The sequence below is a fragment of the Apodemus sylvaticus genome, chromosome 14 (assembly GCF_947179515.1).
Source record: "Apodemus sylvaticus chromosome 14, mApoSyl1.1, whole genome shotgun sequence".
Lineage (NCBI taxonomy): Eukaryota > Metazoa > Chordata > Mammalia > Rodentia > Muridae > Apodemus > Apodemus sylvaticus.
Genome location: NC_067485.1, coordinates 35,849,822 through 35,867,470, shown reverse-complemented (window position 1 = coordinate 35,867,470; position 17,649 = coordinate 35,849,822). Strand labels below are relative to the sequence as shown.

The window sequence follows — 17,649 nt, the reverse complement described above, 5'->3', positions numbered from 1 at the left end:
AGCAGATCAAATATAGGACCATCAAAATGGCCTTACAAAGCTTCTCCAGAGAAATCAAGAATAGCCTAGGCTGATGAAAGCCTTTCCTTCAGAGTTCAGGGCAGGAAAGGATGAAGGACCAGGCATTTCTTCAGGGATGAGATCATGGCTTCATCCAAAGCAGTATTCATACTGAGCTGAGCTGCTCACAGTAGGAGTCCAGGAGACTGAACCAGCGCACATTCCAAATCCAGAGAAGACACAAGCTTTGAAAAGTGTCTAAGCTGGGCCGTGGTGGCGCACGCCTTTAATCTGGGTGGCAGAGGCAGGCAGATTTCTGAGTTCAAGGCCAGCCTGGTCTACAGAGTGAGTTCCAGGACAGCCAGGGCTACACAGAGAAACCTTGTCTCAAAAAAAAAAAAAACCAAAAATAACCAAAAATCAAACAACAACAACAACAAAAAAACCTACACACACACATAAAACCACAAAAAAAAAAAAACCCCACAAAAAAACCAAAAAACAAAACTGCCCAAGCATAGGACATATTATCTATATGTATGTGGGTTCAAAGAATTATGAAATGGGGTCTGGACAGGGGGTACTTAGGAGATCCTTAGTATTATATGCATTATAAATGCTCAGATCCTTCTACATGGATGCTATTTTTGCAACGGCTATGCCATTTAATCAACAACATTCCCTTCTTTGACATTCACTGAATAAGAGTAGTTGATTCAATCGAATGTTCTGTTGAAAGTATCTATTCATCTAAAAACTAAAGTGTAAACTGGTATTTTAATTGCTATTTATTATCGCACTGGACCTTGCTGGAGGAACCTTGTCAGAGTGTTTCTCCTAAGCCAACCCACTAATTGCTGAAAGAGTCTGTCAAGAGAATGCATACGGTGAGTCAGGTTCTAGGTAGGGTGGACACAGCACAGGATAAAACAAGCCCAGGTAAGGTAAAGAGGCAGGGGGAACCAGGAGAAAAGTTCTGAGCCAAGTTCAAGCAGCTAAAGGGCATTCTGTATATATCTTGAGGCCTCCACTGTGGCTGGCAGGGTGGTGGGAAGTCCAGTGGAGAGGGCACTATGTGCGAGGACCTCTGGGAAAGAATGCCATGCACTTGGACTGCACAGCTGGGTGCTAATTACAAGGGGGCCCCTCTGGAAACTTCCAAACATCTCAGGCTATTACCTAAGTTATTGGTTGCTCTCCATAAACTGATAGTAAAACCCTATTGCTGGTGATATCACTTCTGTATCTCACCGAACATGGAGAAGTCAAGCTGTATCTACTAGAGCCTTTACTCCTACAGACCAGTGTTTATATTATTAAAAGGTACTTTGCACACTACCAGAGGAAAAGGGTAAATACCAACCCAGCTACAAAAACCCCTTTAATCTACAATGGTGACTGCCTGAGTGATATGCTGCTACAACAGTGGCACAAACGTGGGAGGAGCCACCCACTCTCTGACTGGATTTAAAGTCACGCCATGAGATGGAATCCATGTGTGACACTGCACAGGTAACCAAGAATCTGACACTGGATGGAGTAAGGGCACAGAGAAAAACCAAATACTGTTGTTCTGTTAAAGGAACAAAGCAGTAAGATGACATTTTGCCATATCCATAGATCCGTGCCTTGCTCAGCCATCATCAGAAAAGCTTACCTTTGCAGTAGAAGAGAATAAATACCGACTCACAACCGGACAATGTGCAGAGAGTGAGCAGTTTTGGAACACTCAGTCCTAAGTGGGATGTTGTAATAAAACCTCTCCCCTCAGGGCGCAGGGAGCTATGTGGAAGAGGAGATGGAAAATTGTTGGAGCCAGAGGGGATGGGTGATTCCAAGGAAACAGTGTCTTCCAGACACAACAGGACTGATGCACACAAACACAAAAGACTGTGTCCCAGTGCTAGGAAGGGAAACTGACATGGACCCTTACCCAGGAAACTATCTCCAATTAACATCTGCCTGCAAATAAAAACTCTTGTTCTCAGAGTCTCACAGGGAAAGGGCTGGGGCCTGGGAATGGGTCTAATGACTCTCCAGAGGTGGAAGCAGAGGGGTTGACTGCTAGGTTCCATTGTCTAGAAAACCAGGATATATTAAAGGAGAAAAACTTTCAAAGTTAATTTATAGTTTACAAGTTGTCTTTACAACTGATCCGTTTGAAGTATTAACAGAAGTATTTCACTTGTATAGGAATTAACACTGAAACACTTTTCTGAAATAAATGCTTTGTTAATGGGGTAACACAATTTTATTTGCTGGCATAAATCACACCTTTTATTTGTACATCCAGAGATGATTATTAGTCACACATTTGTTATGCTTGTTGACTGCAATTAATACAGCAATACAGTGTATTAGTAATTATAATAATATTAACTCACATGAACATCAGTTGGAAAGGTAAATTAATAAATGCCTGCCTTATAAAGGACCTTGAGTAAGTTAGCCTTTTTCCCACTTCCTTCAGTGGTGCAAGGATGCAGACTTTGTCCTCTCTGAGGGATGCAGGGACACAGTACACTGAAATCACTACAGCCTGCCTGATCTTAGATCCAACCTTATTCTTTATAAACTACATAACTGGAGGCATTTTCTTAAAGCAGAACAGAAGAAGAAGAGCACAGAGGAAAATGCAGAGAACCACAAATGTTTATTTTAATAATTAATTGTTAGGGAACAATTGCAAGGCTTTCTTTAGTGTCCAAATTTTTCAAAACAAATGCAAAATCCAATTTGTCCTTATTGTCATTCTTTTCTTCTAGCATTTTTTCTTCTCTAGACATCTGAATTGGAACTTGAGCTACAAAATTTTCATGTTACAAGGTATAATAGATGATAACCAAACTGTGCTATGTCTCACACAGTTCAGTGAAAATCTGTCAGACAGATCCCACATGTAGAGAGCTGAAGGCACAGTGCAAGTTGCTCTTGGGCAAGCAAATACAGACATGTGGACTTACTATGTCACATCAATAGTGCACATATGCTCTGCATGAGACTTATGAATCACTCCAATGCACCATCCCAGCAACAGATATCAAGTAACTAACAGCTCAGTCATGAGTCAGGCCATTATGGGCGTGTCTGACCTAACCTGATAAGTGGAATCCTGTGGCTCTGAACCACAAACATCCATACTAGAAGTTTTCACTGAGGTGATTGCAGAGTGGTAACAGATACGTCACGTCACTCTATCTGCTCTACATGCTCTTCAGGAAGCTACAAATTATTACTAATGTAAAGCACTTGAATTAAAAATCAATTATGTATTGCTTGAGGTCAGGGATACTGATTCCCCCAGATTTTCTTTTGTTGCTGAGAATAGTTTTAGCTATCCTGGGTTTTTTGTTGTTCCAGATGAATTTGATAATTGCTCTTTCTAACTCTGTGAAGAATTGAGTTGGGATTTTGATGGGTATTGCATTGAATCTGTATAGTGCTTTAGGCAAAATGGCCATTTTAACTATATTGATTCTACCGATCCATGAGCATGGGAGGTTTTCCCATTTTTTGAGGTCTTCTTCCATTTCCTTCTTCAGAGTCTTGAAGTTCTTGTCATACAGATCTTTCGCATGTTTGGTAAGAGTCACCCCAAGATACTTTATACTGTTTGTGGCTATTGTGAAGGGGGTCATTTCCCTAATTTCTTTTTCAGCCTGCTTATCCTTTGAGTATAGGAAGGCCACTGATTTGCTTGAGTTGATTTTGACTACAGAGCAATAGTGTTAAAAACTGCATGGTATTGGTACAGTGACAGGCAGGAGGATCAATGGAACAGGATTGAAGATCCAGAAATGAACCCACACACCTATGGCCACTTGATCCTCGACAAAGAGGCTGAAAACATCCAATGAAAAAAAGATAGCCTTTTCAACAAATGGTGCTGGTTCAACTGGAGGTCAGCATGCAGAAGAATGCGAATTGATCCATCCTTGTCTCCTTGTACTAAGCTCAAATCCAAATGGATCAAGGACCTCCACATAAAACCAGACACTCTGAAGCTAATAGAAAAGAAACTGGGGAAGACCCTTGAGGACATCGGTACAGGGAGAAAGTTTCTGAACAGAACACCAATAGCGTATGCTCTAAGAGCAAGAATTGACAAATGGGACCTCATAAGGTTACAGAGTTTCTGTAAGGCAAAGGACACCATCAAGAGGACAGATCGGCAACCAACAAATTGGGAAAAGATCTTCACCAATCCTACATCAGATAGAGGGCTAATATCCAATATATATAAAGAACTCAAGAAGTTAGACTCCAGAAAACCAAACAACCCTATTAAAAAATGGGGTACAGAGTTAAACAAAGAATTCTCACCTGAAGAACTTCGGATGGCGGAGAAGCATCTTAAAAAATGCTCAACTTCATTAGTCATTAGGGAAATGCAAATCAAAACAACCCTAAGATTTCATCTTACACCAGTCAGAATGGCTAAGATTAAAAATTCAGGAGACAGCAGGTGTTGGAGAGGGTGCGGAGAAAGAGGAACACTCCTCCACTGCTGGTGGGGTTGCAAATTGGTACAACCACTCTGGAAAGCAGTCTGGCGGTTCCTCCGAAAACTGGGCACCTCACTTCCAGAAGATCCTGCTATACCACTCCTGGGCATATACCCAGAGGATTCCCCACCATGTAATAAGGATACATGCTCTACTATGTTCATAGCAGCCCTATTTATAATTGCCAGATGCTGGAAAGAACCCAGGTATCCCTCAACAGAAGAGTGGATACAAAAAATGTGGTATATCTACACAATGGAGTACTATTCAGCCATTAGAAACAATGAATTCATGAAATTCTTAGGCAAATGGATGGAGCTAGAGAACATCATACTAAGTGAGGTAACCCAGACTCAAAAGGTGAATCATGGTATGCACTCACTAATAAGTGGTTATTAACCTAGAAAACTGGAATACCCAAAACATAATCCACACATCAAATGAGATACAAGAAGAAAGCAGGAGTGGTCCCTGGTTCTGGAAAGACTCAGTGAAACAGTATTTGGCAAAACCAGAACGGGGAACTGGGAAGGGGTGGGAGGGAGGACAGGGGAAGAGAAGGGGGCTTACGGGACTTTCGGGGAGTGGGGGGGGGGCTAGAAAAGGGGAAATCATTTGAAATGTAAATAAATTATATCGAATAAAAAAATCAATTATGTACTTTACTTGGATAAAAATGGTTAAATTTAAATTCATTTGTTAAATACTTTAAAAACATTAATAAATTTAAGTTTATATGCATTGTAGATAGAAAAAAACAGCTTTAAAAAAGTACTTAAGAGACACAGGGCCTAAGATCAGTGAAGCAGCTGGGACAGAAGTCTTTATGCTGCCATTGGCACCAGGGAGCCAGGAGACTCCACAGTCTTCTGTGCACAGCCCCTAAGGAGAGAGAGATCTCCCAGCAGTGATTTCACTTTTGAGTTCAGAGGAGTAAGGACACAGGCTTTCAGGACCACACGAGGAACAAACTCCAGCCAGAGACAATACCAAATAGCACCAGAGATAACCAGATGGTGAAAGGCAAGCACAAGAATCCTAACAACGGAAACCAAGGACTCATGGCAACATCAGAACCCAGTTCTCCCACCACAGCAAGTCCCAGATACCCCAACACACCAGAAAGAGTTGGATTTAAAATCTTATCTCATAATACTGATAGAGGGCTTCAAGAAAGACTTAAGTAATTCCCTTAAAGAAATACAAGAGAACATTGGTCAACAGGTAAAAGTCCTTAAAGAGGAAACACAAAAATCCCTTAAAGAAATACAGGGGATCATGGGTCAACAGGCAGAAGCCCTTAAAGAAGAAACACAAATATCCCTTAAAGAATTACAGGAAAACACAAACAATCAAGTGAAGGAACTGAACAAAACCATCCAGGATCTAAAAGTGGAAGTAGAAACAATAAAGAAATCACAAAGTGAGACATCTCTGGAGATAGAAAACCTTGGAAGGAATTCAGGAGTCACTAGATGCAAGCATCAACAACAGAATACAAGAGATAGAAGAAAGAACCTCAGATGCTGAAGATACCATAGAAAACAGTGACTCAACAGTCAAATAAAATGCAAAATGCATAAACCTGGTAACCTAAAACATCCAGGAACACCAGAACACAATGAGAAGACCAACTCTAAGGATTATAGGTATAGATGAGAGTGAGGATTTCCAACTTAAAGGGCCAGTAAATATCTTCAACAAAATTGTAGAAGAAAACTTCCTTAACCTAGAGAAAGAGATGCCCATAAACATACAAGACGCCTTCAGAACTCCAAACAGATTGGACCAGAACAGAAAGTCCTCCCGGCACATAATAATCAAAACACCAAGTTCACTAAACAAAGAAAGAATATTAAAAGCAGTAAGGGAAAAAGGGCAAGTAACTTATAAAAGCAGACCTATCAGAATCACACCAGATTCTCACCAGAGACAATGAAAGCTAGAAGATCCTGGCCAGACCTCATACAGACCCTAAGAGAACACAAATGCCAGCCCAGGCTACTATACCCAGCAAAACTCTCAATCATCATAGATAGAGAAACCCAAGATAGTCCATGATAAAACCAAATTTACACAAAATCTGTGCACAAATCCAGCCCTACAAAGGATAATTGATGGAAAATGCCAACACAAGGAGGCAAACCACACCCTAGAAAAAAGTAAGAAAGTAATGTTCTTCCAACAAACCCGAAAGAAGATACCCACACAAACATAAAAATAACATCAAAAATAACAGGAAGCAACAATCTCTATTCCTTAATATCTCTTAACAACAATGGACTCAACTCCCCAATAAAAAGAAATATTTCTCATGTAAATCTTCAATTTTATCAGAAAAATGTCTTTAATTCCCCTTTTAATTAATTAATTGAGTCATTTTTTAGGTCTACCATTTTATCTGCATTATTTTTCATGATAATCTTCAATTTTAATGTCTTTCTATATATTTCCTCTATTTTATCAGAAATGTTTTCAATGTAAATTTTTTATCACAAATGTTTCTAATTCCACCTTCAATTAATTTAGAAAGAGTTTTATATCTACCATTTTATATGTAAAATTTTCCATGAAAATTTGTCTATATATTTCTTGAATTTCACCAGAAATATTTTCCATGTAAATTCAATTTTATCTGATAATGTTTATAATTCCACCTTCAATCGACTCAGAATTATCTTTATGCCTATCACTTTATCTATATAATTTTCATGTTAATCTTTAATTTTAACATGTTTTCTATATATTTCTTCAATTTTATCAGAAATATTTTCCATGTAAATCTTCAAGTTCATCAGAAAATATTTATGATTCCACTTTCAATAAACTTAGGAATACTTTTATGCCTACCAGTATTACATCTATATAAAATTTTCTATTTTATATAGATTCCATAATCTTCAATTCCAACATGTTTAAAATTTTTAACACCTAAATTTTTTCTATAATTTTATCAGAAATACTTTCCATGTAAATCTTCAATTCTATCATAAAATGTTTCTATTTCATATTTCAATTAATTTAGCAATGTTTTACATGTCTACAACTTTAATCTTAATTTTCCATGAAAATTGTCAATTTTAACGTGTTTTTCTATGTATCTCTTCAATTTTATCTCAAATATTTTCCATGTAAATCTTTAAGTTTATCATAAAGTGTTTTTACTTCTCTTTTCAATAAAAAATACCTTAAATCTCTTAAAAAAAAAGTACTTAAGAGAAAATTTAAAGAAAGTTTTTTCTTAAGATTTGCTTCAAAGACCTGAACTTGCATGTGTATTTGACAGTGAGAGACATTTTCAATTTTTCTAAAATTCATAAAATGTAAATACTCAAGAAGCTCCACATATCACAACAGAACACCTAAAATCTATCTATCTATCTTTGTTTCTTTCTTTGTTTCTTTCTTTGTTTCTTTCTTTGTTTCTTTCTTTGTTTCTTTCTTTGTTTCTTTCTTTGTTTCTTTCTTTGTTTCTTTCTTTCTTTCTTTGTTTCTTTCTTTCTTTCTTTCTTTCTTTCTTTCTTTCTTTCTTTCTTTCTTTCTTTCTTTCTTTCTTTCTTTCTTTCTTTCCTTGATATATTTTTTTATTTACATTTCAAATGATTTCCCCCTTTTTGGCTCCTCACTCCCCGAAGGTCCCATAAGCCCTCTTCCCTCCCCCTGTTTCCCCAGCCAACCCTTCCCATTTCCCTGTTCTGGTATTCCCATATACTGCTTGCTGCACTGAGTCTTTCCAGAATCAGGGACCACTCCTCCGTTCCTCTTGGACATCAATTAATATGTGGATTATGTCTTGGGTATTCCACATTTCTAGGCTAATATCCACTTATCAGTGAGTGCATGATTGATCTTTTGAGTCAGTACTGTGATGCAGAGCTAGTGAAAATAACCTCAGTAACATAACAGACACACACCAATAAAAAGGCATATACCATCTGTCAGCTTAAAAATGGGTAGGTTTTAACAAATTTTTTCTTACATCATGATGCTAATCAACTGTGTTTTGAAAATTACTGCACATAGTATTGGAAACTAAATTTAATGCTAATTCCTATAGTTAGCAATGAACAAACTGTACAGTTTGTACAATTCAGTTTCTAGAGATAAAAATTCTAAAAATACTATTAAGAGTGCTGACTGAAATATTTTAGAATAGTTATGTCAATTCTGCCAGATCATATAACATGAGTTCTCAGCTTTTAACAAACTAACACTCACTAAATGACTAGGCAAGATGGAGGTTCAGCTGTAATCAAGTCAAAACTACATAAACAACAGAACTAAATAAGGTTAACAAGTGAAATAAATGTGGAACTTCTCATTATATTTGCAATGTGAGAAATGCAGTCATGACAGTGTCATGAGTTTACAAAAGGAGGTTTATCTTACAGTTAATATCAAACTAGGTAAAGGAGGTGCCACACAGCCAGCAGAATCTTAATGCTCAAAAGTCCAAGGCTATTATTATGATGATGATAAATCTTACTATTAAATAATTTATACACTACTCCTAACTCACAAGTTGAAAGAATCTGAAGATAATAGAGAAATCAGACTTTGGTTACCTGAGCTAAAAGCATTAAGGCAGAGGATGTGGAACTATGAAGTCTGCGGTCTAAATGAATTGAGAGACTCCTCACTTGGCACCACCATTCACACACCTCTTCCCCTCTGGCTAATTACATTATAGCATTGTCACAAGGTCCCTACCACATAGAAGTGGCCAGCTGAAACTGCACCTAAGGCACTAGGACCTCACAGTGCTCTCTGGGCAGTGGAAGGACTGGTGCTTGTGCCAGTTTCAAAGATGCCCCTAGAGAGGTAAGTGCAGCAAGAGCCTGGTTCCCCAACAGAGAAGGCTCACTCTCACTGCTTGCATTCACCACCATGAAGCCCTACTGCTTGCTATGAGAAGCAGCAGTGGTCAGAGCACAGGAAAAGTGAGCCCTCCTCTGCAGCTCTGCAAAGTGCTATTCCATAGAGACAATGGCTCTCTCCATGAAAACAGACATGAACCCAACAACAGAGACTGAAGCTCAGTTGCATGATGAGCCATATCACAAAAAGAGTCTACGGAAAAGCAGACACATGAAGCAAAACCACGGGACAAAGGCTGAGATATGAATCTCCAAAACTCAAATTGCTTGACTCTTAACACAGGTCTAAAAAATATTTGCTGGATAAAAAGGCAAGTCTCTCACGAAATGATGCCAGATGGTTATATTCAGAAGAATAAGACTAGATACCTATTGTTCATTCATTGTACATGAATCAATTCAGAATAGATTAAAAGAAAAACCTTCCATGTAAAACTTGAAAACTGTGAACATATTAGAGAAAATCACAGGAAAACCACTTCAAAATATTAACAGCAGTATTTATATGATAGGACTTTAATAGCTTAGGAAATAAGTGGAAGAAGTGCCAAGAGGGATTCCATCAACTGTGAAAGCTTCTGAATAGCAAAGGAAAACAATCAGGACAGTGAAGAGACAGCCTGCAGAATGGGAGATACAGGGGTGGGGTGACACAGCTCTTTACCTGATACAGGATACACACACGCACACACACACACACACACACACACACACACACACACACCATGGCCCTCAATAATTAGGAAACAAATCAAAGTTCTTAAAAGAAACACAAATATCAGCAAATATATGAAAACATATTCAAAATGCTAAGCTATTAGAGAAATGTAAATAAACACTATATTGAGATTTCATTTCACCCCAGTCACAATGATCATCCAGAAAAGGACGTCAACAAATGTTAGAGAGAATTGGAAGGGAATTAAATTAGCTCAGTAATATAGAAATCAGGGTGAAGGCACTGTGGTGTGATCCAGCTATTCTATTCCTGGTGCACATCTGAGGAAATCTAATTCTAATTCTACTTCCCACATATGCCTGTAGAGCCACATTTACTGTGGAATTATTTTTGTACAACTCAAGTTACAGAATCAGCCCAGGGAACTGTGTGCAGACATGAAGTTTTTTTTGTTGTTGTTGAAGATGCTGTCTTTATTCCAGTGTGTGTTTCTGGCTTATCAAAAATCAGGGGCATTCAGGTGAGTGAATTTATATATTGATCTTCAATTTGATTCTATTGATCAATGTGCCTGTTTTTGTGCTACTACTATAGTTCTGTAGTACTACTTGAGATCAAGGATGGTGATACCTCTAGTAGTTATTTTATTCTACAGGATCAGTTCAGCTATCCTGGGTTTGTTGTTTTTCAATACGAAGTTGAGTATTGTCCTTTCAAGGTCTGTAAATAATTGTGTTGGAATTCTGATGGGGATTGAGTCAAATCTGTAGTTTGCTTTGGTAAGATGATACTTTTCACTATGTTAATCCCACTGATCCATGCACATGAGAGATATTTCCATCTTCTCACATCTTCTTCAATTTCTGTCTTCAGAGACTCTAAGTTTTTATTATACAAGTCTTTCACTTGCTTGGTTAGAGTTAGACAAAGATATTTTATATTATCTGTGGCTATTGTGAAAGGTGTTGTTTCTCTGACTTCTTCCTTTAGTCTGTTTGTCATGTGTACACAGAAGTGACTCTAATTTTTTTTCTTTTTTTCTTTTTGGTTAAACTTGTAACCAGTCACTTTGCTAAAAGGAACTCCCTAGTGGAATTTCTAGGGTCACTTATGTATACTATCATATCATCTGGAAATAATGATATCTTGACTTCTTTCCAATCTGTATCCCCTTGATCTCCTTCAGTTAGTTGTCTTATTGTTCTAATTAAAACTTTGAGTATATTTAATAGATATGGAGAAAGTAGACAGCCTTGTTTTATTCCTAATTTTCATAGAGTTACTTTGAGTCTCTCTTGATTTAATCTGATGTTGGCTACTGGCTTGCTATAGACTGCCTTTATTATGCTTGGGTATATCCCTTTTATCCCTAATCTCTCCCAGACTTTTATCATGAAGGGGTAGCCTTTTCTACATCTAATGAGATGATCATGTATTTTTTTCTCTTTCAGTTTGTCTATATGGTGAATTACATTTAGGGATTTTAAGTTGAACCATCGCTGCATCTCAGGAATGAAGCCTAGTTTACCATGATCTTTTTCATGTCTTTTAGTTGGTTTCAAAAAGAATTTGTCTATCTTGATTTCCTCAAAGAACCAATTCTTGGTTAATTCTCTGTATTGTTCTATTTGTTTATAGTTTATTGACTTCAGCCTCAGTTGATTATTTCTTGTCTTCTTCTCCTCTTGGGTATGCCTATTCCTTTTTGTTCTAGAGCCTTCAGGTGTGCAAAAAAGTTGCTAGTATGAGATATATTCAATTGTCTTTTTTTTTTTTTTAGTGCTATGAACTTTCTTTTCAGGACCACTTTTCTTTTACTGTGGACCATAAATCTAGAAATGCTGTGTATTCATTTTCATTGAATTCTAGAAAGTCTTTAATTTCTTTATTTCTGCCTTGACCCATTTTTCATTCAGCAGAAAGTTGATCAGTTTCCATGAGTTTGTAAGCTTTGTATTGTTTCTGTTATTGATATCAAGTGTAAGTCTGTGGTGGTCTGATAAAATACAGGGGGTTATTTCAATTATCTATTGAGACTTGCTTTGTGTATGAGTATGTGGCCAGTTTTAGAGTTCTATGAGGTACCAAGAAGAAGGTATATTCTTTTGTGTTTGGGTGAAAAGTTCTATAAATACCTGTTGAGTACATTTTTATCACTGCCCATAAACTCAAGTCCAAGTGAATCAATGGCCTCACATAAAACTAGATATACTGAACCTGATAGAATAAAAAGTGAGGAATAGCCTTGAATGAACTGGCAAAGGACACATGTTGGGGTACATTGTATGAAGGTTTGTTTTTGTATTGCCAATTGTTGACTCCTGTACTGGCAGAGAGCTGAACTTACAGGAAAAGAGAGGGTCTCTGAAAGAAGAAGGCAGGTGCAGAAGATTTGCCAGTGGGTATGGTGGGGTAGTGGACCATCAAGAACAGGTACAGAGAGGTAAAACCCTGGCCACATGAAAGGTTATAGGCTAGTTAGTTAGGTTAAGTTTAGACAGCTGGCTGGGACATTGCCCTAGCTAAAAAACCTAAGTATTAATATATTAAAAAGACTTGGTGTCATTATTTAAATAGCTGGTGGTCCATGAAAATCCTAATATAGAGACAACTTTCTGAAACAGAACACTGGTAGCACAGGCACTAAGATCAGCAATTAATAAATTGGACTTCCTGAAACTGGAAAGCCTCTGTAAAGCAAAGGACACCATTCATTAGACAAAGTGGCAGCCTACAAAATGAAAAAATATGTTAACCAACTCCACATCTATATTAGATGTCTAATCTAATTGGGTATTAAAAGTCTAATACCCGAAATATATAAAAAAACTCAAGAGACTAGATATCCAAAATCCAAATAATCCAATTAAAATATGTGGTACAGATCTACATAAAGAAGTCTCAACAGAAAAATCTCAATTGGCTGAGAAACACTTAAAGAAATGTTCAGTATCCTTAGCCACAAGGGAAAAGCAAATCAAAACAACTCTGAGATTCCATCTTACTCCCTCAAAATGGCTAAAATCAAAAGCTCAAGTGATGGCTCATACTGGCAAGAATGTGCAGCAATGAGACGACTCCTCTATTGCTTGTGGAAGTGCAAGCTTGTATAGACATGGAAATCAATACACTGGTTCCTCAGAAAATTGGGAATCCATCTACCTCAGGACCCAGCTATAGCACTCCTGGGCATATACACAAAGGACACTCCATCCTACTACAAGAACACTTGCTCAACTATGTTCATAGAAGCTATATTTGTAATAGCCAGAAACTGGAAACAATCTAGATGTCCCTCACCAGAAGAATGGATAAAGAATATGTGGTACATTTATATAAGGGAATATTACTCAGCTATTAAAAAAATGACATCATGAAACTAGCAAACAAATGAATGAACTAGAAAAAAAAATCTTTAGTGAGGTAACCCAGACCCAGAAAGACAAACAATGGTATATACTCACTTGAAAGTGGATATTAACTGTAAAGAAAAGGATAATCATGCTACAACCAACAGACCCAGAAAAGTTAAGCAACAAGGAGGGCTTAAGTGGTGCTGCAAGGATCTCCCTGGAAAGAGGAAATAGAACAGATTTTGTGGGTGGCCTGGGGGCGGGTACAGATGGGAACAAGAGGGAATAGGTGGGAGGATGGGGAGAAAGAATACTGGGAGAGATGACTGGAACTGGGGGGTATTTCAGGGCTGAGGTAGAAATCTAGTGCAATGGAAACTCCATGAAATCTATGAGGGTGACCCTAGCAAAGACTCCTAGTAATAGGGGACAAGGTACCTTGAGCTGACCATCTTCTTTAACCAGCTTAGGCCTCAAGTAGAGGTATCGGGACACCAACCCAGCCACAAATCCTTCAACCTACAGTTAGTTCTGTCTGCAAGATGTGCTGGGACCAGAGCCTAGCTTATGTGTCATTAGAGAGACCAGAGAGATTTTATCTAGCAACTAATGGGTGCAGATGCAGAGTCCCATAGCCAAACATTAGGTGGAGCTCAGAGAGACATGATGAGAAAAGGGAGGAAGGCTTCTAGGAGCCAGAAGGCTCAAGGATACCACAAGAACAGGGCCCACAGAATCAACTGAGCAGAATTCATGGGGGGCGGGTGTCAAGGAAATCAGGGAGCCTGTATGGATCTGACCGAGGCCCTCTGCATAAATGTTATGGTTGTGTAGCTGGGTAATCTTGTAGGAGTCCTAACAGTGGGGCTGGGAACTGTCTCTTACTCTTTAGCCTGCTTTTGGGACCCTTTTTTTCCTACTGGGTTGCCTTGCCTGGCCTTGATGTGAGGGCATGTGCCTGGTCTTACTGTAGCTTGTTATGCTGAGTTTGACTGATGTTCCTGGGAGGCCTGCTTCTTTCTGAGGGGAGGAAGAGGAAGGATGGATGTGAGAGAAAGGTGAGGCATGTATGTTGGGGGGAAGACTAGAGGTAGGAGGAGGGGAAACTGAAATTGGGATGTAATATATGAGAAAAGAATACATTTTTAAAAACGAAAAAATAGTTTTAAAATGATTTAAGCCAATAAGTAAAAATAACAAAGGCTCTTTCTTTAGTAAAAACAGAAAAGAATGAATATAAAGAAATAGATTAAATACATCTTGGTTCATAGAAACCTATCTATACCTATCACTATTTGGAACAACTGAGAATGCTCCTAGACTTACCTGCTGGAGGCAGACAGTCTTTCCAATCAAAATAGCCTGCGTAGATCCCAGGTTCCAAGGATCCAACAATAGGATCTGCTTTTAGCTCAATGTAATTTTCAAAGAGTCGCTGATCCAATTCTTTCAGTGATGTCATGCTAACCTACAATACAAATCAAGGGATTAAAATGCCAAGTTAAGAGTGGAGAAGAAATAAAATAATGCAAGGATGAATCTATTACATTTTTAAAATATTTTTTCTACATAGTTCAGATTTCTATTTTATCTATGTCAGTAATAAAGAGAACTATTAGTATGGCTAAGAAATAAGTTCCATTTATGGACTATAGGTCCTTTCAAAATCCTTTAAACTCTCTTTTCTGTAGAAAGACCAAAATGGCAGTATAAATACTTAATAGTCAATGACCAACAATACAAAGGACACCAACTGCAGTACTCCACATCAGTGATTTCATCCAATGGCATCCTGTTCTAACAACCTGCCTACGGCTACTCTGGCGTCTTCCAATTACATGTCTGCATAACTGATAAGTGTCTCAGTGCTGAGCAGTCTGTTTGTCCTACAGTCACTCCATGGAGAAAACAGTTTTTGCTGTTTCATGGTTCAAACAATACATCAAAGATGCTACTAGAGAGCCCTGGTATGAGTACTATAGGCCAAGATATAGGCACAGTTCAGCAAAGGCCAACTGTGGCTCCTACTGGCAGTATTGACAAAACAGACAGAGGTTGGTATTAGTCTTACAGGAGGGGCCTTGGTCTCAGGAGCACTCAAGTAAGTAACTGCTATTTGACAACATCAGTGTCCTGGCTCAGGGCATGTGAGGTGGAAGATGTCCGGTCTTTCACATCGTTTACTTGCGGGGCACAGGCTTCTTGAACACCAGAGCTGAACTTCATGAAGCTGACAGGAAAGTGGAATGCTCATCTAAGGAGTGTGCCTACAAGCAGTTGTGGGAGCAACAGCTGGAACAGAACTCAGTGAAAACTCTTCAGAGAGGAGTTAGAGTAGATCAAAGGACATGATTTTATGATGAGAGGATATACAATTTCCAATGATATTGAACTGAAAGGCAGGCTGTCTCTAAAGCTGAAGTTAGAAACAGAGAGGACAGACTACCTGCAAGAGGCCTTCTAACACAACCTATAGAAATGTAAGGGGGTGTGCATGAGCAACGAGAGAAAAGCCAAAAAGTAAACAAGCAAAAGGAGAAATTTTACTGGATCTGAACCAGAGTATGAGCTGTAGTGGATAGCTGAGTTCCAAGTTAGACTATGACGCTGAACATATCCAGGTGCATACTTTAAGAGTTACCAGTTTCTAAGTGAATAAGGACGGGGGCTTCACTTTCCTAGAAGAAAGTCATAAAACCTACAGAGAATAAAGGATCAGTATGAGTTCTGAAATGTCACCTCAAAACCTGAGATCACTACAATAGTATCTACAGGAAACCAACCTCAGAGCCATGGCAATTCCTTACCTAAGTCCAAACAACTTATGAAAAGATTCAAAGAAAGAATCACCTGCATTTGTAATCAAGGACACTAACTTAAGTCAAGCAAATCAGACTGGGGAAGACAAACAGATAAGGAAAATAGTGGAAGAAAATAAAATCCAAGTTCCTTCCCAATAGACTTCATGAATAGTGCCTACAAAATACACTAGAAGAACCTTAGAAATATAAAATATAACTTCCAAATAAGTATTCTTTTCAAAAGGTTTTTGTCTTATGTTTTTTGCCTGTATATATGTAAGTGCACCACTTGTATGGAGGGGCCTGTGGAGGCCAGAAGAGGATATCAGATCTTCTGGAACTAGTGGTACACACGGTTGTGAGCTGCCTTATATGTGCTGGGAACCAAACCAATGTTCTCTGTAATAGCAGCAAGTGTTTTTTTTGTTTTTTGTTTTTTTTCCCTGGATTTGGTTTTCTCGAGACAGGGTTTCTTTGTATAGACCTGGCTCTCCTGGAGCTCACTCTGTAGACCAGGCTGGCCTGGAACTCAGAAATCCACCTGCCTCTGCTTCCCAGAGTGCTGGGATTACAAGCGTGCACCACCACTACCCAGCACAGCAAGTGTTCTTAATTGCTCTGCAGCTCCAAAGAATCTTTTAAGTATTTTTAAAATAGGATAGGAATACAGTTCAGTGGTAGAACATACAAGAGGACTTCCCTTAGTAACCCCTGCCCTACCCCGCAACAAAAAATTCTTAAGAAAAAAAGAGGCTGACAATGAAAATGCAGTGTATCTAACTTTCGTGGAGGCAGTGAGAAAAGAAATGTTGATCTTCAGATGTTGACAAGAAAAGTTTAAAAGAAGGATTAGAATTAATGTTTTAAACTCCTTCAAGCAGCTAACAAAATAGAAAATTAATTTGGAAGGAAATAGATTCAGTTTTTAAAAAAAGATGATATTGCCATAGTGCTTAAGATCAGTGGAACAGCTGTGTCGGAAGTCTTCCTGCTGCTATTTGCACCAGGGAGTCAGGAGACTCCACAGCCTTCTGTGCATAGCCTGCCAGGAGAGAGTGATCTCCAAGCAGTGCTTTCACTTCTGAGCACAGAGGTGAGATCTCCACCTTCTCTCTGGAGAGGACCAGCTAGCAGCACACAGGGCCTAAAATCAGTGGAGCAACTAGGACTGTAGTCTTCCCGCCTCCATTTGCACCAGGGAACCAGGAAACTCCACAGCCTTTTATGCATAGCTCACCAGGAGAAAGAGATCTCCCAGCAGTGCTTTCACTTTTGAGTTCAGAGGAGTAAGGACACAGGCTTTCAGGCCCACAGGAGGAACAAACTCCAGCCAGAGACAATACCAACTAGTACCAGAGATAACCAGATGGCAAAAGGCAAGCACAAGAACCCTACCAACAGAAACCAAAGCCACATGGCAACATCAGAACCCAG

The 17,649-nt window shown here is 38.6% G+C and overlaps 1 protein-coding gene across 2 annotated transcripts in view; it reads right to left on the bottom strand.

Moving 5' to 3' along the window:
- Exoc2 (exocyst complex component 2) overlaps positions 1–17,649 on the bottom strand; it is a 187,112-nt gene that overhangs the window by 33,933 nt on the left and 135,530 nt on the right. For both annotated transcript variants that reach the window (XM_052156220.1, XM_052156221.1), the window contains exon 23: positions 14,741–14,882. In XM_052156220.1, coding sequence (XP_052012180.1) covers positions 14,741–14,882 — 142 coding nt within the window. The remainder of the gene's footprint in view (positions 1–14,740; positions 14,883–17,649) is intronic.